Raw genomic sequence first — 20580 nt, 5'->3', positions numbered from 1 at the left:
GCGGGGACCACGCGCCAGTATGTCGCTGGGGCGGGGATGAAAAGCACTCCTTTGACGGTGAGCGCGTCTGCCGTCCAGGTGGTGGTGGCATGCGCTGCTGAGCCAGGTAGTTCTTAAAGTCCCGGAGTCGCTTTCCATACCGAAAAGGCGCTGAATATACTTAAAATCCTGCAGCCCGAGCCGCCGGTATGGGCACTGGTGGTACAAATGGTCCGCTTCACTGCAGCGGAGGCACAAAGGTCGGCGATCAGGAGTGCGGCGAACATGAAATTTCCAAGCCGAAGCGTGTCTATCGTCAAGGTAATGCACTGATTGCTCGACAAAATATGCAGGACAGCGGAAAACGAAAGGTGGAGGCACGCGTGTGTTCTCGTAGTATCGGAGCAGCTGTGCCGGCTGAAATGAAACCGAAGGAGGCGCTCAGGAGTGCGCCAAACATAAAATTTCTGAGCCGAAGCGTGTCTATTGTCAAGGTAATGCACTGGTTGCTCGGCAAAATGTGCAGGACTGCGGTAAACGAAGGGCGGCGGCATGTGTGTGTTTTCGTAGTACCGGAGCGGCTGTGCCGGCTAAAATAAAACCGAAGGAGGCGATCAGGAGTGCAGCAAACATGAAATGCCCGAGCCGAAGCATATCTATCGTCAAGGTAATGCGCTGGTTGCTCGGCAAAATGTGCAGGACTGCGGTAAACGAAGGGCGGTGGCGTGCGTGTGTTCTCGTAGTACCGGAGCGGCTGCTCCGGCTGAAATGAAACCGAAGGAGGTGCCTGAACGAACAACGGGGAAGAGGAAGCAGGGCGCTTTAAGACATCAGCATAGGTCGCACGGTGGTAGTCCGCTGGAGCGGGTGTGGCGTTATCCAGGCTCACTGGGTCCCAAAGGGCCTGGTGCAGCTCGTCCATGGCGATGCCTGCCATGGAACTCACCATAGGAGGTGGTGGTGGTGCGGCAGCCTTTTGCAGCTCTTCGCATACTATAGAGAGGTCACGCAGACACTCGGCGTTGCTTCTGATAGCCGTGAGAACTTGAGCAGCAGACGTGTTGTTCACATACCGCTCATACAGGGTGGATCGATGATGGTGGTGGTGGTAGAAACATTTATTGCCACTTTAGAGTGTGGGGGCCGAGCACTCTCATGGCACGTCGGCGCTCCCGCACGGTGAGAAGGCACCCTTACAAAGCAAAGGAAAGCCCATGAAGTGCGATCCTCTTCATGGTGCACAAGATGACCCGGCGCTGATTAAACGCAGAAGTGCTGGTCATGATGATCTCCCAGTATGACACTGCCACAGCTGGAGGTGGGGGATGTGGGACATGTGAGGAGTATGTGGAGGAAGTCTCCTGGTTTGCCGCACAGTTTGCACGAGGAGGGGAATTGGTCTAGGTAACGGGCGTTTATTAATATGGGGTATGGAGCAGTCCGAGTTTGTAAGCGTCGCCAATGTACGGCCTTCGCTATGTTTAGGGATGGGGCTGGGGGTGTGTATATTATTCGTTGATCCCGGTAATACGTTAGAATATAACAAAAAGAGATCAAGCGCTCCTCTACCTGTGGAGGGGGCTCCATTTCTCCTGCCCGGAATGTGGGACCTCGAGCTAGAGATTGAGCCTCCTCGTTGCCAAGGAGGCCGGCATGCGCTGGCGTTCAGATGTGGGTTGTGGAACGCTGATGCTGCCAGAAGCGTAGCAAGCGAGTAGCGGTACGGGATATCAAGCCGTTGGCCTAGTTCAAAATAGCTGATTTTGAGTCGCTAATGATTATGGTGGCGGATGCTGAGAAGAGAGCAAGCGCGATAGCTGCCTCTTCTGCATCTGTGGAGAAACATGTGACAATTGAGGACGAAGTTAGAAGATTTGCGTGATGGTCAGCCACCGCAAGGGCCATGAGTGATCCTGACGCATATTTCGCTGCGTCCATGTAGACCACATCCTGATGCTCGCTCATTGTCTCTGGAGGGCCCGAGCCCTTGCCTTTCTGCGTTTCTCATTTCGCACAGGATGTATGTTCTTCGGGATGTGAGTACGTTTTGGTGAGAGCGGAGGTTAGAAGAAAGGGGGACCCTTCAGGTGGTTGTGTAACTGCGGCTAAGTTTATTTGAGACAAAAGAGCACGGCCAGCCACTGAACTAGACAGACGACATCTTTGTGGCATAAAAGTGGCTTCAGCGAGCTCCTCAAATGTATTATGTACACCAAGTTTGAAAAGTCTGTCATTGGATGTACTTGGGGGAAGGCGCAGAGCCGTTCTTGTGCTACTCCGTAGAAGCGCGTTAACCCGGTCTCTCTTCTTCTGTCGGAGAGGTATGTAAGGCAGGGAACGTGGTGCGGCTTACCATGTAAGCCTGGGTGAGGCGAAGCGTGTTTCGCTAGAGTATACGCCAGCCCGACTGTTCGCTATGCGGCGAATCAGTCAAGTGATCTGCTGAGCATGTGTATGGAGAGTCTTAATGACTTCCCCATGTGCGCCATGTGAGTAGAGAACTAGCCCTAGCACCCAACTTATCGAGACAAGTTGGATGGGGTGGGAACCTAGCGCGAGAGAGATAGGGGAATGGCTCAAGTATGTTGCTTCGGTCGGTAAAGAATGAGCTCCGATTTGGAAGGCGAACAGGTAAGGCCACGTTCTCGAACATATGTGTCAATGGTGATTAGTGCCAACTGTAAGTGTTCTTCTATTTCGGCGTCACTACCACGGTTTGCCCAGACGGTAATGTTGTCGGCGTAGAAGCTGAAGTAGATGTCGGGGATACGACCCAGTTTTTTTGGGCATAAATAGAATAGGTGAGAGAACTGCTCCCTGAGGCGTAACACGTGCACCAAGCATGATGCCTGGCAGGCTGTGATCGCCAAAGGTATGTGTTGCTGTGCGGTGGCTAAGGAAGTGTCGGAGGTAGTTGTACGTCTTTGCGCCGACTCCAAGGGTTATGGGGTTCTCTAGGATAGCTGAGTGCGCAACGTTGTCGAATGCCTTTGTTAGAACTACTGCTAAGATAGCTCTGGTATGAAAAGTTTGAGAGTGGAGAAGGTGGTGTTTCAGTTGCAGGAAAACGTCCTGCGTGGAAAGCCCAGGGTGAAATAGAAACTTGCAAGTAGGCAAGAGTTTATTGTCTTCTAAATACTGGCTAAGCCTGGTTTGGAGTACATGTTCCATGAGTTTGGCGACACAAGAAGTGAGGGATATGGCCCTGAGGTTAGACGTAAGGAGAGGTTTCCCAGGTTTAAGTATAAAGACTACCTTGGCTTCCTTCCACTGAGGTGGGAGGATGCCCCTTAGCCAGCACTCATTAAAGTATTCAGTAACGACGGCAATTGATTGGTCGTCGAGATTACGGAGTGCTTTGTTGTGAATACCATCTGGTCCGGGGGCTGAGGAAGTGCTTCGTCTCTGTAGTTCGGCTCAACTTCGGCTACTGTAATGAGTTGGTCGAGGAGCTCATTAGAAGGGCCTGTATAGTCGGGATGCAATACGGCGCGGTATGTTGTGAAGTACTGATTTCGCAGTTCCTGAAGAAGCTCTGGTGGAGGTTTATCGCAAGTATATAGTAGTTTGGTGAGGTTGAGTCTTTGGTTAGTCTTTGACGTAGTTGGATCAATTGAGTGTCTAAACAAATTCCAAGTCTGGGGCAAACTCATATTGTCATTTAATTTGTTGCAGAGTGATTCACAGTTCTGTCGTAAAAGAGTGGCTGCATTGGTCTCTTTGGTCAGGCGTGTGAGGCGACGTCTGAGAGTTCGGTTCCAACGCTCACTTTGCCAGCGTCATTCTAGGCTTGCTTTAGCGTCCCATAAATGCACAAGACGGGAGTCAATTGTGTCACTTGGGCAGTCTTCTCGTACTGGACGAGGAGAGGATCGGACATCACTGCGAAGTTGTTTGGACCATTCAGCGATGTCCATAATAGAGGCGTGGGTGTGCGTTGCCCTATAAGTGCGGAAAAAATCCCAGTTGGTGAAAGTGGAACCTCTTGGAACCCTGCGGGGTAATTTCGTATTTAAGAGAAATTCGATAATGTAATGGTCACTACCCAAATTCTCTTGTGTTGCCCCATGTGGCATAAGGGAGGCGATGTGCGAACATGGGGTCTGGTGTAGTGTATTTGCAGACACTATTCCCCATGCGTGTCGGAAAGGCAGAAGCAGTGAGCTGCGAGAGACCAGCTTGCTGCGCTCCTAACCACACCCGACATCCTTTTGGTGTGTCGTGAGGGTAACCCTAGGCCATATGTGGGGCGTTAAAATCTCCCACGACAAGTAGGGGGCACTTATTGGCTGCGCGTATCGCGAGCGGAAACAGGCGCGGGAAGTTGCCTTGTAAGCACTTAGGGCTGCTGTATACATTCAGGATGAAGAGGCTGTTAGCCCTAGCATGTTGCGGGACAAGCTCAATTAGGTGGTGATGAATGTCTTGGACTGCTAAACAGTGGGAGATGGTGGTAATACAGCGAATAATTAGAAACGCCACTCGAGAGTATATAGGGGACGTGGGTGTAATAGAAGTATAGCCAGGTGAGGTTAGTGGATTGGAGGGTTCTTGCAGGCAAGAATATCGGGTCCCGCAGGGCAAGATAGCAGTTGGACAACATGACACTTCTGGCCAAAACCTCGGCAGTTCCACTGCCAGAGTGTCAGGTTACGGTTTGGAGCTGCCATCATGAGAATCGAGAAGGGGCGTAGCGGCCGCATAGGGTTAAGAGTCGTTAGCGACTTCAGAGAGCGGGTTCTCTTGCCCTTCAGCTGCTTTGGGCTTCTTGAGTTTACTAGGGGCGAGATCTGGCTTTGGAAGGCGTGTTGCGAACAAATTGAGCTATGATTCAAGATTGTTGTGGCGGTCAGTCAATGATTGAGCTAACGCATCAAAACGAGGATTAGGCGCAGCATTGTCTGTTAGACGGATTCCTGCATCTTAGAGCACTGTGCATTTTTTGTTGATGCTAGTAATACCGTCCTGCAATTTTGCCTTAAAACGAGCAGTGAAAGACTCGAGCAGGGTCGGTATATCGGCTAGTGAGCTGTGCGTGGAGGGACGTGGCGTTGTGTCCTGATTTGTGTGCCGAGGAAGTTGTGTGTCGATATCTAACTCGACCGAATCAGAAGATGATGTGGCATTGACATGGCTGGGTCTGAAAGATATGCTAGAGGCGGTGAGTGGGTTGGGCGCAGGAGGTTGGGGTGTAGTAGGAGTTGGGGTAGTTGGAATGGCATGGCTTGGGTGCAAGAGTACGTATCTGGGCCTCCAGCTTCGCGATGTGTTCTCGAAGGGCGGCGGCTTAGCTCGGGCTGCTTGAGCGGCCATTCTGGGTGCCGCTGCCTCCTCCCAAGACTTGGCCAGAGCGTATTGTAAACTGGAAGTCGCTGCTGATGATGGTGCATGCTTGGAGCAATAACGGGGAGGGCCCCATACTTGTTTAAGTGGCTTGGTCCAGGATTGCTTGTGTTGGCTGGGTTGAGTGCGCCCCGGCGACATCTGGGGGAAGTTGACCCTGGTTGCTGCCGGTTCTTGTCGCTGCGTTTGAGGTTTCCTTGTATGTTGGCGTGGCTGGTGAAGGTTGCGTCTTTTGCATGATCCAGTGCCGGTAAGATGAGAGCCCTCGCGCAGAATGCACTTAGGCGTGCAAGGAGGTTCCCGGGGTGGATGTTGGATGCCTCAACGTAGGCAAAGATTAGTCTTGGAGCTTGGGCATACGTCATGACGATGACCCGGTAGTCTGCAACTCGTACAGCCATCCGGACTTCCACGGTATGGAGTGCAGCGGTGAATGGTTCCCATGTATTTAAGGAAATACAATACCTCATTGCCGTCAAAGTTGATGAGAATAGAGTGCGTTTTCCCGATTCGTCAAGCTGCGAGTATTGAGTATTCGGGATTCCGTTTGACCAGATCTTCGTACGGCTGAGTTGGGGTCTCGTCGTCAAAGGCCTTTGAGATGACTTTTCTTGTAGCTCTTCGTGGGGGTGCCACGTAAGCCACACAAAGGTAAGCATAGTCGCCAATGGTGAGTTAAATCAGCGCCTTTAGGAGCTCAGCTGCTGTGGAGTGTGTTGTAGCTGCAGTAAATGTATTATTGGTGGGGTGTATGCACAGACATAAATCATCAGGTAGAGTGATTTGGATTGCAGCCTGCACTACCTTCATCAGTCGAGGCGTTGGGACATCTTAGAGTCGCAGATGACCTCGCGGACGATCGACGACGTGAATAGCGTTTGGTGGGAGTGGTGGCAGTTGCTTGCTGCGTTGTACAATGATGCGCGTCTGCTTCGTAGCAGGTGGGCCGGCGTTTTGCCTCTGCCAGTTACGGCTGCTTTGACGCACGCGATGTTCCTGGCGTTCGGGTCGGCCGCGTCGGAGGTAGCGTTGGGTTGCGAAAGTGGTTTCTGTAAACAAGCTGGTCGAGACACATAGGCTTTGTAGAGAACTGGTGTGCAATTGCTGGCCTGGAACTCTTCAGAAGAAATGGTGATGCCCTCAACCGGTACTTCCATGATAACGGGAGGCGTCGCTGGCAGTGTCGACGAAGGAGCGGAGTTTCAGAGACGCTTAGCTCGGATGCTCGGCGTCTCGGTTCACCAAGTGCCCGTTGCACACAGAACGTCGGAGCTGGCCCGGATTGGGCGTCGTCTCTGTCTTCTTCAGACCCTTATGTCGCTGTTCGAGCGGGTTAGTGACCGTAGAAAAGGTTGGGAAGGAGTAGCACGTACCGTTTGCCGGAGCCGACGTTACAGGCATCCGCTCACACTGGCCCCTAGCGGCGAGTTCGATCAATGCTGAAGCATCTTTTTTGTTGTGACGGCCTCGGACAAAAACTCGGCGACCGTTTTCGGCGAGCTTCGTACCAGGCCAGCGAAAAGCTGCTCCTTAGCTACCCGGATCAGCTGACGGAACTTCTTCTTCTCTGTCATTTCCGGATCAGCCCGTGAGAACAGGCGCATCATTTTTTCGACGTGGGTCATGACAGTTTCATTGGGCATTTGAATGCGGGCCTGGATCGCTCGTTCTGCACGTTCGTGGCGATCAGCACATGTGTAAGTATCCAGTAGCTGGTGGTGGACGTCATCTGTTCCCCATGGTTCAAGTACCACGTGCGTGCTCTATCCTCCGAGTATAACTACACACGCCATAGTTTGGATTCGTTCAATGTAGCCACGCACTCGAAGTCGACCAACCATTCCTCGATGTCTTCGAGCTCAGTGCCATGAAAATGTGTCGAAACCTGTGGACTTCCGAGGAGGTACCGAATCGCCTTTGGGTTTTTCGTACCTGTTGAAGTAGTTTGTACGGACGTGCTCACCATACTGGTGTGAACTGTAACGTCAGCTTCGGGTGGTAATCCGCTGATGCTGCTGCTGGTCCGGTGAACGGGAGTTGTAACTCGCGCTGGGCTCGTGGTGCTGCTTCCGGGAGGGACCTGAAACATTCCTGAGAGGACACCCAGCACATCCACCATTTGTCACGTCGCTCTACGGGTCTAGAGAAGGTTCATCGAGGTCTGAGCAACAGCTGGCTCTTACCAAGCGGGTCGGTTGGGCTTGTTCACCAGAGCTGGGGCGCGAGGGCACTTTTAGATGCGGAGCATCTAATACTCGAGGCTTGTAGTGCGGCGCCGTCCGCAAGCTTCCTCCTCCTTCTTCCACCATCTGTGCATCCCTTCCTCCTCTACACACCGCGCGCGCTTCACTCCTCCACCATCTGTGCACCCTTCCTCCTCTACACACCGCGTGCGCTTCTCCTCTTCACGAACATTCGCTAGCTGTATAATGTAGCGCGCATGCGCCGTCACGCTTCGAGAACATCGGCAGCTGACGCGCGCGCATGCGCCGTCGCGCTTCGAGAACATCGGCAGCTGACGCGCGCACATGCGCCGTTGCGCTTCTCCCCCTTTTCGTACATTCGACAGCTGACAGTGCATGCGCCGTCGCGCTGTATATATACTCAAGGTCGCCGCTCGCTCGCTCAGTTGCCGCTCGTCGGTTGGTTTGTACGGCACGTCGACGTCCAAGGTCGCGGTGAAATGAATTCCAACGAATCCACAAACACAATGATCAACGTCCCTTCGACCACCGCCGCCCTTTCGCATACGTGTGTACGTGTTCACTCATTTAACACCCCCTCATACAACCACGTTAACCAATTTAGCCATCGACCCAAGTAAGTCGCAATTTAACACCCCATTTCACAACCACGTTAACCAATTTAGCCATCGACCCAAGTAAGTCGCACTTTAACACCCCGTTAACCAATTATATACTCCGCATCCTCCTCAGTGTTCCCCCGAGAGAAGCTGCGGGCAATTTTTTTCTTTAGTGCTGCGAGTTTGTCTTGGCATACGACCCACTACTCGATGTAGGTGGCAATATCAAGATTTGTTTCCGCAGTGACTAAACCCTGGAAGCGAACTATGAAATGAGTTTTTTTCTCCACGATGATAGTGACCTGTAGACGATAAAGGATACTTTAGACCTGCCCCGTCTCCCTAGCTTACCCGAAGAAAGTGCTTTTAATCACTTGCAATATGTAGGAAAATTCGACACTATTTAAAGCGAGCAATATTTAGCCAAGTCGAGTAGCTTTATTCCACGTGAAGCGGCGGGCAGCAAGCAAAAGGCCCATGGGCTGCATGTTTGGGACCCATGCTTGATCGTGACGAGAGTTGCTGTGTTCCGCGTGGGGTTTCTTCACTGCCTGTGCAGTTTTTCTGCGGTAGTTTATGCGTTGACGTAATCCCTCTTCATTTTGACCAATTGCTTTGGCTATCGAAGGCACGTTAGACTCGGACATGCCTCCTGAGGCTTTGGTCAAGAGCAGGCTCCGCATTGTTGCAACTGAAATCGCGACTCTGCATCTACTAGCCGAATGTTCAGTTTAGCTTCGTCTAATATTATCCATCCAAGTACAAAGATATGATTTATAGTATGCAATAGTCATAATATATCTCAGTCTTCTCGCCCGTCATAATCAATGACAAATATAAAGAGCATTTGCTTGCTTAGCTCATCATGAAGTTTCTTATTTGTTCTCTTTTATTACACGCTTTTTGTGGGTTCTACTAATGCCGCATGTATGGCGAGCTTACCAAAGAATTGCATTAATACAACATTCGATATCTTTCAATGATGGCGTATTACTTTATTCTATTAGTCATTCATTCTCGCTTTGCTTCTCTGTGATGACTCCCATAGGACGATGCGCGTGTGCGTTACTCTCCTGACATTTTACATATTATTTAAAGTGGTTTGAGAAGTGTTTTTTTCGATACCACTTAAAGAACTGCTTATTCATACATGTTACTTATTATCAATGCGAAGACATCAAAATTGGCACAGCTCTAAATGTCACGGGTATAGACAGTTACCTCAGGCACGGGTGCAGAATTGACGCAGAAGGAATGAAGAAGACTATGTTGTTGTGGAGCTGTGTCTGAAGTGCCCTCTTGTTCTGCATCCTTGCATACTGTGTACAGTGTTAGCCCACCCGGCGTTCACTTAATAAACACTCCCCGTTACATATTTTTGGTGGAAGTGCGGGGTAACATTCCGACTCTGGATCTCCGTAGCGGACGTCAGCTTCGTCCAGCCACGATGCCTGAAGGCAGTGCGCCGTCCGTTGAGTCTACGCCTGCTCCGTCACCTGTGATCCCTTCCGATCTTCTCGATCCAGGTGCATTTTGCGGCACCGACACAACTGACGTTGACGAGTGGCTTGCCTTATACGAGCGCGTCAGCAAGCAATACAGATGGAATGAGACGCTTATGCTGGCCAACATCAACTTTTACCTGCGAGGTACTGCACGCGCCTGGTACGAGACGCACGAGGAAGACCTGACAAGTTGAGACGTGTGCAAGCAGAAGCTCCGTGATTTGTTTGGCCGGTCAGTTGCTCGACAAATGGCAGCCAGGCAGAAACTCGCGTCACGAGTTCAATCTTCCACCGAGTCGTACGTCACCTATATCCAAGACGTGCTCGCCTTGTGTCGGAAGGCCGACAAAGACATGACCGAACTAAACAAAGTCAGCAATGTGTTGAAAGGCATAGCCGAAGATGCCTTTAACATTCTAATATGCAAGAACTATAGCACCATTGACTCAATTGTCAGTGAATGTCGGCGGTTCGAACACGCCAAAAGCAAGAGAATCGCTCAACGTTTTTCCTGACTCCCGAACACCACTGGGATTTCTCCCTGCGAGGATCCTGTGGCACCACGTCTATTCGTGAATCCTCCAAACCTCACAAGAATTGTCCGCCAGAAGCTGGAAGCCATGGCTCCTTCCACTTACCAACCCCCTGTGCCTGACAACTCGGTCCCAATATCTCTTATTCAGGCTGTTGTGCGACAAGAGTTTGCCAAGATGGGCGTCTTAGTTCCCCAAACCTCCAGCCACACACCGCAGCCCATAAATTCTAACGCTCACTACCACGCCACCACACTTGTTGCTGCTGCCGCGTCGGTCCCGCTGTTCTCATCGCACTACCGAAATCCATCTGAGTGGCGCACACAAGATGATCGACCGATACGCTTCTCTTGCCATCGCGTTGGCCACATTTCCCGCCACTGCCGCAACAGATGGCCTTTCCGGCAACGTTTTCTAGACGACCACCGACAGGATCATAGGCAGTATTCGCCACCTTCTTTTGCTGATGACCACCTTCAGGACGTTTCACCTAGCCGTTCTACGCAACGCTTCGAACCATCCTACGCCGATGTCGTCACCCAGGAAACCCTATCCAGCCGCTCGCCGTCGCTTCAGTGTCACCAGCCCCACTCCTATCAACGCCGTCACTCCCCGTCACCGGCGTATTCTGGGCAGTTCTCGAAAAACTAACAGATTAAGCTCCTAGAGGCGGCGCTGCATTGAAAGCTCGGGCCGAAAAACCACTACCGACGACTAATTTCAGACGAAATTTACTTGGTGTTGTTATCGATGGCCTGACCGTGACAGCTCTAATATACACTGGTGCCCACATATCCGTTATGAGTTCACGTCTTCGGTCCCGCCTGAAAAAAGTTGTTACCCTGCCATGTCTTCGACTGTGCGAGTAGCCGACGGCCGCCGAACATCAGTTCTTGGTATGTGCACTGCCCGCGTCACTGTTGTCGGCCTTCACACTTCAGTCCTCTTCGCTGTTCTAGACGCTTGCCCACACGACGTGATTCTCGGCATTGACTTCGTGACCGCGCATTCAGCACTCAATGATTGTTCAACCGGCACTTTAGAGATAGAGTTGTCTTTGTTTTCTGATGTCCCTCCTGCAGCTCGCACATGGCTACGGTCCGTGGAGTGTCTGCAATTACCACCTCAGGCCGCTGTGTACCTTCCAATGTCGGCGTTCCCACCTGTTCTTGATGACGACTACTTGAGAGCCCCACTCATTGACCTGACCCTTTCCGGCAACATCATACTTTTTCATAGCATAGTGAGGCTTAGCGACAACAAGACGCTTCTTCCTGTCCTCAACTTCTTTATGTAGACCCAGGTCATTACTCAAGGAATGACTTGGGTCGACATTGCCTTAGCAGAACTCTCCACTCTGGAGCAATGTAAAATTTCATCTCTTACTCCTGACACCAAGACCGTAGCCGAACCTGTCGCAGCCGCACAGAATAGAGCTTTCTTAGACAAAATGATATCAAACGACCTGTCGCTGTCCCAAGTTGAAGCGCTCCGTGGTCTTCCATTTTCTTACCTCGACATTTTTGATATGGACGACCATTCCTTGGGACGCACGAGCGTCGTAACCTACCGTATCGACACTGGCGACTACAGTCCCTTTCATAAGCGTCCTCACCGTGTGTCTCATTCAGAGGGCCAAATAATCCAGAATGAGGTAGAGAAAATGCTCGACAAAGATGCCATAGAGCCTTCGACCAGTCCTTCGGCATCACCTGTTGTGCTTGTTAAAAAAAAGAACAAGGACCTGCCGGTTCTGCGTCGACTATCGCGATCTCAATCGAATAATCATGAAGGATGTCTATCCTCTACCACGAATGAATGATGCGCTTGACTGCCTTCATGGTGCCAAGTATTTCTCTTCCCTTCACCTATGATTTGGATATTTGCTAATTTTTGTCGATGACCGCGACCGCAAGAAGACGGCATTCATAACACCTGACGGGCTTTATCAATTTAAAGTCATGCCTTTTGGGTTGTGCATTGCGCCAGCAACTTTTGAACGCATGATAATGGACTCCCTCCTTCGCGGTTTTAAATGGTCGATGTGCCTGTGCTATCTAGACGATGTCATCGTTTTCTCGCCAACCTTCGGAAGCCATCTACCACATCTGTCAGCCATCCTTGACGTTTTTCGCTGTGCTGTCCTCCAGCTTAACGCGTCTAAGTGCATCTTTGGGCACCATCAGATAAAGCTACTTGGCCACCTTGTTGACGCTGCCGGTGTACGACGCAACTCTGATAAAGTGCGCGCCTTGCGCGAGTTTCCAGTCCCACGTTTCACGCAAGAAGTCCGAAGCTTTTTGGGACTCTGTTCGTATTTTCACCGTTTTGTCAGTAACTTCGCGGAAATTGCTCGGGCCCTCACGAATCACCTTAAAAAGAACGTGGTTTTTTCCTGGCGTGAAGACGAAGAACATTCCTTCGCATTGTTGATTTCTGTGCTCACATCACCACCTGTGTTTGCTCATTTTGACCCAGCTGCTCGAACAGAGCTACGCACCGACGGAAGTGGCCAATGGCATAGGGGCAATACTTGCACAAATGCAGAACGGCACAAATCGTGCCATAGCGCACGCCAGCCGCCTACTTTCTCAGTCGGAAAGAAACTATTCAGTTACTGAGCGAGAGTGCCTGGTTGTCCTCTGGGCTATCGCCAAATTTCGTCTGTACCTTTATGGACGCACGTTTGCAGTCATCACAGACCACCATGCGCTCTGCTGGCTGTCAACCCTTAAGTATCCCACAGGAAGATTCGGGCAGTGGGCATTGCAATCGCAAGAGTACACGTTCTCTGTAGTGTACAGGTCTGGCAAGCTTCATAGCGATGCCGACTGCTTATCTCGACACCCTTCTGATCCACATGACTCCTCTGAGTTAGAAGCTGACGCCAACATCCTAGCCATAACAGATTTTCTGCAAATAGCCGACGAACAACACCGAGATCCATCGCTGTTATCGATAATAGACCGTCTTCAATCCGGTCATAAAGACCCTTCACTGAGCCTATTTTTCTTCAAGATAACGTTTTGGACCGCCGCAACTTACAGCCCGATGGGGCGGAACTTTGGCTAGTCGTCCCACGTCATCTGCGCAAGGACATTTTGCAAGAACTTCACAACGCCCCAACTGCCGGACATTTAGGTGTCTCCAGAACCTATGATCGCGTCCACCGACGGGTATTCTGAAAGGGCATTCATCGTTCCGTTCGCCGCTACGTTGCAGCGTGTGACCTGTGCCAGCGTCGGAAGAAGCCTATGTCCCTCCCTGCCGGTCACCTTCAACCTATTGAAGTCTCAGCCGAGCCATTTCATCGTCTAGGTTTGGATTCGTTAGGTCCCTTCCCAACATCGGCAATGGAAAACAAATGGATAGCAGTATCTACGGATTTACCACTCGATATACAATTATTCAAGCGCTACCGACCAGCTGCGCAACGGACGTCGCAGATTTTCTACTTTATGACATCATCCTTTAGCATGGCGCTCCTTCTCACCTACTCACGGAGCGCGGCCGCTGCTTTCTGTCTCGTGTTGTTGACGACCTCCTTAGATCCTGGGCTACGCGGCACAACTTTACTTCTTACCATCCTCAGACCAACGGACTTACTGAGCGCCTCAACAGCACACTGACAGACATGCTTGCTATGTATGTTTCTGACGACAACACCGATTGGGACACTGCCCTTCTGTTCGTAACCTTGATTGATTGATATGTGGGGTTTAACGTCCCAAAACCACCATATGAATATGAGAGACGCAGTAGTGGATAGCTCCGGAAATTTCGACCACCAGGGGCCCTTTAAAGTGCACCCAAATCTAAGCACACGGGCCTACATTTCCGCCTCCATCGAAAATGAAGCCGCCGCAGCCGGGATTCAATTCCGCGACCTGTGGGTCAGCAGCCGAGCACCTTATCCACTAGACCACTGCGGCGGGGCCAGTTCGTGACCTTCGCCTACAACTCGTCCCGTCATGAAACTGCCGGCTACTCAACACTTTATCTTCTCTTCGGCCGTAATCCCTTACTACCTTTCGATACCCTGCTTGTGCATGACCTTCCGTGCACCACTTCGTACGCACAAGATGCCATTTCCCGTGCTCTGATCACACGTCCCACGCCAGATAGCCCGCGCCAGATTCTCATCGTCACAGAGAGCACAAAAGTTGCTCTACGACAGCCGAAATAGGGATGTCGATTTTTCTCCGGGCTCTCTCGTGCTACTGTGGCTGCCATCCCGTCGTGTCGGCCTGTGCGACAAACTTTTATCGCAATATGTTGGGCCTTACAAAGTTCTGCGCCAAGTCACACCTGTCACCTATGAAATTTATCCTACTACGAACACAACTGTTTCATCCAGAAGTGACATTGTGCATGTGTCTCACCTGAAGCCCTATCACAATGACCCGTCTGTCTAATAACAGTATGCACCGGGACGGTGCTTTGTTGCCCGGGGTAATGTCACGGGTATAGTAAAGTACCTCAGGCACGGGTGTTGAAATGACGCAGACGGAATGAAGATGATGATGTTGTTGTGGGGCTGTGTCTTAACTGCCCTCTTGTCCTGCGTGCTTGCATACTGTGTGCAGTGTTAGCCACCTGACGTTCACTTATTGAATACTCCCCGTTACAATATTTTTACTGGAGCCCTTTACTAAATGTACGAATACGGCAGTGCTATACTAAGTGGGAAGCCACATGTAGCCAGCCAGATTTCATTCATTTTGTATCTTCCATTTCTCTTTCTTTCCACATTGACAGGGTGGTGTCGACATGCCTCCTGCTGTACCTCCTTCAGAACATTTCAGGCGCCCAAATGTGTCTGCTGCGTGCTGTTCAAGTGATGAGCAACGTGGTGATAGAAGTGCCACCACATTTTCTGGCCGTTGTGCTGGTTTTCTCGCACCTCGCTTGCACCACCCTGGCCACGGCGTTAACGGCCCTCACAAATCGTCACACGCAGCTCGGAATCTCGGCCTTCCTGGTTGCAGTCACCCTCTTCATTTTTCGACCGCTGGACCACCTAACATTCACGTGAGTTCCACTTTCTCAATGTGCAAGAGCTTACGGAGTGCATGACAGCAATGCTGTCTTCACACTCTGTAGCACGGGGTTCACGTAAAAAAGGAAACAGAAAAGCAAGAGCACAAATGCTTTTCTGTCTCTCTTTTTTATGTTTGCTTCCTTTCCGGAAATTCGCGCTACCACAATACGTTTAGTAAAGACGTCCAAGAAGAAGTTATCCTGTGGCTGTCTTAGTCTACTGCGTTCCGTCATTCCCGTAGTCGTAGTCATAGTACTAGTACTAGTTGTAGTAGTAGTAGTAGTAGTAGAAGTAGTAAAAGTAGTAGTAGTAGTATATCACGCAGATTGCGTGACAAGGGCTCGCGGTGAATGAAGAAATAAAATAAATAAAAAGTAAATCATTTTCCTATGCGAGGCAAGGTTTGAACCCAAGCAATCACGGTCTGAAAGCAAGTGTCATTACCATTGGTCTACTCACCCACACTTACCGACTCATGTGCAAGCGGATACATACGAAATTTAGCGGATAATTTCCGAAACCACATGATCTCGCCAGCCAAATACACACACTTCCCTATTTACAGAATGGCTGTCCGGGTATATGCACAACGGGATATTTGTGCTGATCCATGGAATTAACAATGACAAGAAGTTTGATTTTGATGCAGTGACAAGAAAGGATGATTGATTCTCACGAGGAATGTTTCGTCGTACAAATCAGTGGCCAAAAGAGCAGAACATGTCTGCACATCTGATGTATTTTGCAAAAAACAAAACAACAACAAAACAAAACAAAACCATTCACACAGGCATCAGTCAAGGGAGGTGGTACATTCACCGCCATGCCAACAACAGAAGCTGCACAAGCCACTTGGCTAGATCCCCGTGTTAGATCTGCTAGATGCCGGTAGCGCTCTGCTTTGCTAGATCCTTATGTTAGAACTTTGCTATATCGCGTTGGCGCTCCGAGCACATTAGTAGAGCGTGGTGCACTTGAAGAAACCCATGGTGCTCACTTCGCCACTATGCTCTGCCGTGTTTCAAGGGGCTAATGTAATGTACAATAAAATATAGATGATGATAGGGTCTTCTGTGTATGTGGCTGTGTGCTGGAGCTTTCTGGAGATTCACTTCTATAGTAGTTATACCACATGTGAATTTGTGATGCGGTCATATACCAACACACTATGAACGATGCTACTACTTTCGTGTTTGCAAATTCTATGTAAAGGCGACAAAAGCTTTCTAAACTTGTGATAATGAACATAAGTTAATTTATTTATTTGCACTTCGCTCACCAGCACCCTACAACAGGAAATCAAGAGTACTTGTTCCCATAAAAATCAGTACACAGTACACAGACGTCTCTGTCATATGCAAGCACACGTTCAAACAGAAAACGCAAACGTACCAATGTACAATAGGCTTACATTTAAGTCATGTAAAAAACAAAGGTACGGGGACATGTTCCCTAATTTTTAACGCAGTTAATTATAACAAACGATATTCTAGGAGATCTGCAGACTAACAAAAGTAGCTAAATATCCACCGTAGCATGCCACTGTGTAGTATCATTTTGTGAAAGCTCGTACGTGGCAGTTGGAATGGTGGTTTCGCTATTCATGAACGCTGACAGACACTGTGCCCACTTCGTAACTCGTTCAGCCACTGGTCCGTGACTGAACAGTCTGGCAAGACGAGCTGGGGGGCCGCGATCTCCATCGGAATGCTCGTCGTGGCCTACTCGGTGGGCGTGTGCCACCTGCCCGCGCTGCTGACCGGCGAGCTCATGCCTTCGAGGATACGTTTGCTGGGCTCGTCCATCGTGTGGTCGTCGCGCTGGCTCTTGGCATTCCTGGTGCTGTACTTCGACATCGACGTGCTCACCGCATTCCAGCAGAAGGGACCACTGCTGGCGCTAAGCCTTACAGTGGCAGTTGTCGCTGCGACCGCCATATACCTCATCCTCGAAACTGAAGGCCGTTCGCTGGGACAGATTGAACACGACTAACCAGCGAGCCCGCATTCCTGATTTAATGGCTAAACAACTGCAATCTTGGTGTATTGTATTTACATAAATAATCGCTACTACATGTTTATTAACGCTGTATGATCAAAGAATATTGCATCAATTTCAATCCGAATAGTGGATCATTAAAACGTAAACGTTGAAAATATAGTTTTTTATATGACATCACGGCTCGCATTCGCGTTGTGTACGTCGGCTATCGACATATATGACGTTCTCTTCAGACAGACCTATATGCTTACTTTATAAAATCTGTGCTGATCCTATAAAACTTATTACGCGTGGCGTAATTTGTTCCTCATTTCTTATTTATCGTTTTTCGAGATATTAAAGCATTGCAAAGAATCAATGCCACTGCAGTGTTAGAACTTTTTTTTCCCGCAATTCTCCTCGGTGGAACAGGAACAGTGGCTACGGCTGCTGACCCTAAGGTCACGGATGTGAGCCCGGCTGCTGCGGTCACATTTCGAATAAGGTGAATTGGTAGAGGCCTGGTACTGTTGGATGCCAGTGCACGTTAACGGGGCACTCAAGTCAAATAATAATTAACGTCAGAGTGAAAGCTCCATGTATGACAAAGTCTAAAACGACGATTTTATCAACAACAGTGCCCTACTTACCGAGAAATTAAGGTAAATGCACAAGAACACAAGCGCCGCAGTAGGGCACTCTCAAAATGATCCCGATGACATCAGATGGACCGCCTACAAATTATCAGTAGTGATAGATTTATCTGCACTAAATAAAGAACCTTCCGTGCATCAAGAGACGCAATAAAATGATACTTGTTCTTTTTCGTTTGATTCACGGAAAAAAAAGAACCGCTGGATGTTACTAAGGAGAATGGCGCGAGTGGTTCAAAGATTCAGTTTTCGTGTAGTTACATTGGACAGGTGCTGTCATCTAGCGAGGCGCAGCTAAAAATCAAAACAAAAAAAAACGTCCGTTATGGCCTCCGAAATAGCGGGCGTGCGCGCCCGCCATCTCGAAGGTTATGGTATTTGCTGTTGTGCCTTCCGCTGCTCTCGGTTTGTTACTAATAGCACAATAAAGCCGGGCAGCATTGTACCTGGCAACAGTGACGTGAGTCGGTACGGTCAGTCCGCTTCTTGGCGGGTACTTTGAAGTGCGCCAACCCGATACGAACTACTAAAACGTGATTTTCTTTCAAAATAGGCCTTTGCCTGGCACAAACGTAACACTACGAGCATTCTGGACCGCTATTCCAACAATCAACGTTGACTTAATACTTGCCGTTAGTGTCCCTTTAAAGAGCACCAGATGGTCATAATTTCCACAGCCGCCCATTTCAGTCTCTATATTTTGGTTTTGGGACACAAGGCCACATATTGCAATTTCCGAAATATCAGCACTCTGACACCTCCATATTGGTTGCGCAATAAAGACTCGTGCAAAAAACTGAAGCTGTTCGGCTGCTTCATTGAGGACTATACAGGCTGACTACGAAATATTTTGGCATAGTATCCAGTGGTTAACTAATGACGACAAATTGAAATAGCGGTTTTCTAGGGCTTCTAATACGACCATGCGGCGCTGGTGTGGCCATAAGCACCAATGTCTGACGTCACCTCAAGACAATTGAAATTGTAGTCAACCTAACCTTACTTTTGCTCTAACACTAAATTTTTATACGAAAGCTAGAAAGGCAAAAAAATTAACGCAGCAGTTCTTTCACGCACAGATCTACACCGCACAAGTACAGATCATGATCGGCTCATGGGCTTTTCGGGCTATGGGCTCCGTCATCCCGACTACTCCAAAACCATGTTCTTCAAGCGCTTCCAAAAGAAAACTGTTTGGAAAGCTCTGTGTCGAACGAGTGACATTCAAAATATTTTCCTCTGATGGCGGGTGCGTATTCGCGTGTGCCGATGCGCAGAAAGATGAAAGCAACGGTACGTAGGACGCATCTCACTCCGCTGTAAAGTCGAATCAAAGGAGCATTGCGGTGCGTCCACTACGCTTCGCCGTCGTTTTGCAGCCAAGTTCGATTGATTGCGTTCAACGTCCCAAAACTACCATATATGAATATGGGAGGCACCGTAGTGGAGGGCTCCGGAAATTGTGACCTCCTGAGGTTCTTTAACGTGCACCCCAATCTGAGCACACGGGCCTCAGCATTTTAGTCTCCATCAAAAATGCAGCCGCCAAAGCCGGGATTCCATCCCGCGACCTGTGGGTGAGCAGCCATAGACCTTAGCCACTAGACCACCACGGTGGAGCGCGGCGAAGTTCACAAAGTTCGGCACGTGAACTTGCAGAACTCTGTGGATCAGGTGGACTTGAGGTAGCTACACAGGTGAGTTGAAAACGAGAAGAAACGAGATTAACAATAATTACAACATGCTGAAAAACATTTACACCAGGTACTCATGTATACAGTCTTTGCTATATACTCGTGAAATAATAGAATGCTTGCCTATGCAATGAAACGTATAATTACCGCCATCTCAAGTGAGAATTCCCTTGTTGATTAGCTATTACATGTATCAGAAGAATACCAACAGTTCAGGCACAACACTGACATTGTTTAGAACAACTTAAAACTTGTTAGAGACTTTAATGACTAGCTTCTTATGCAGAATAAGTTGTCATCATGAATTGGGATTTATATTCTTTTTAGTCTTAGTTGATTACACGAAATAAAATTTATTGCCAACACCTGCACCGCTTTTAGTTAAAATAACAGGCTGCATTATCAACACGAATTTCTGGAAAGTTATTGTGACATAACTCTCCTGCTACATTGCACATAAATGGTCCATATTGTCACACACATCGACGGAGAGCATCAAGGTGGAACAGAAGTAACAAAAGTGTCTTCAAGATGGCTACTGCTGCCTGAGAAAATTTTGCATTTTCATTTGCTTGAGAAGAAGGTGGGAACAATTCCATTACAAATGCCACAAAATATACACAACATGCGAGAGTCCTAAACTGAGAAACTAGAAAAAAAAAACCCGACGAATGTAATCTGGTAGAAAACAATGCGTACTAGTAATCGCAGCAGCTAAAGTACAAAACCAACACACCGAGGGATCCCGGCAATTTTCGATGTCCAGAAGAAAACCACCTATGCCATAAAAGCTTCGATCGAACCAAGCTGCCTTGTTCGAATGTCAAATTGCACTAAGAACTTAAGCCTTGAACGCATTTCAAGTCGCTGTCATATCACATCTGTAGTTTACAGTTCTCAAAGATGAAGTCCAAACCTAAAATGTGTGAACATTATTCTTACCTCATGTAAGAATCAGAACACATTGTAGTAGTTCACTTTCCTTTCTTGTAAAATCTTATCAAGAAACTACTATCATCCGCACTTGCACTTGCTCAATATTTATAGGC

General features: G+C 49.1%; 1 protein-coding gene across 1 annotated transcript; it reads left to right on the top strand.

Annotated features, from left to right (window-relative positions):
* The first annotated feature begins 10250 nt into the window (after window positions 1-10250).
* LOC119182937 (facilitated trehalose transporter Tret1-like) lies at window positions 10251-17196 on the top strand. Its single transcript, XM_075867734.1, has 3 exons — window positions 10251-10435; window positions 14922-15194; window positions 16851-17196. The coding sequence occupies exons 1-3, from the start codon at window positions 10251-10253 to the stop codon at window positions 17194-17196; spliced, it is 804 nt and encodes a 267-aa protein (XP_075723849.1).
* Window positions 17197-20580: the final 3384 nt, after the last annotated feature.

The sequence above is a fragment of the Rhipicephalus microplus genome, chromosome 1 (assembly GCF_043290135.1).
Source record: "Rhipicephalus microplus isolate Deutch F79 chromosome 1, USDA_Rmic, whole genome shotgun sequence".
Taxonomy (NCBI): Eukaryota; Metazoa; Arthropoda; class Arachnida; order Ixodida; family Ixodidae; genus Rhipicephalus; species Rhipicephalus microplus.
Note: the sequence above shows the minus strand (reverse complement) of the source record. Positions and strands in the feature narration are given on the sequence as shown.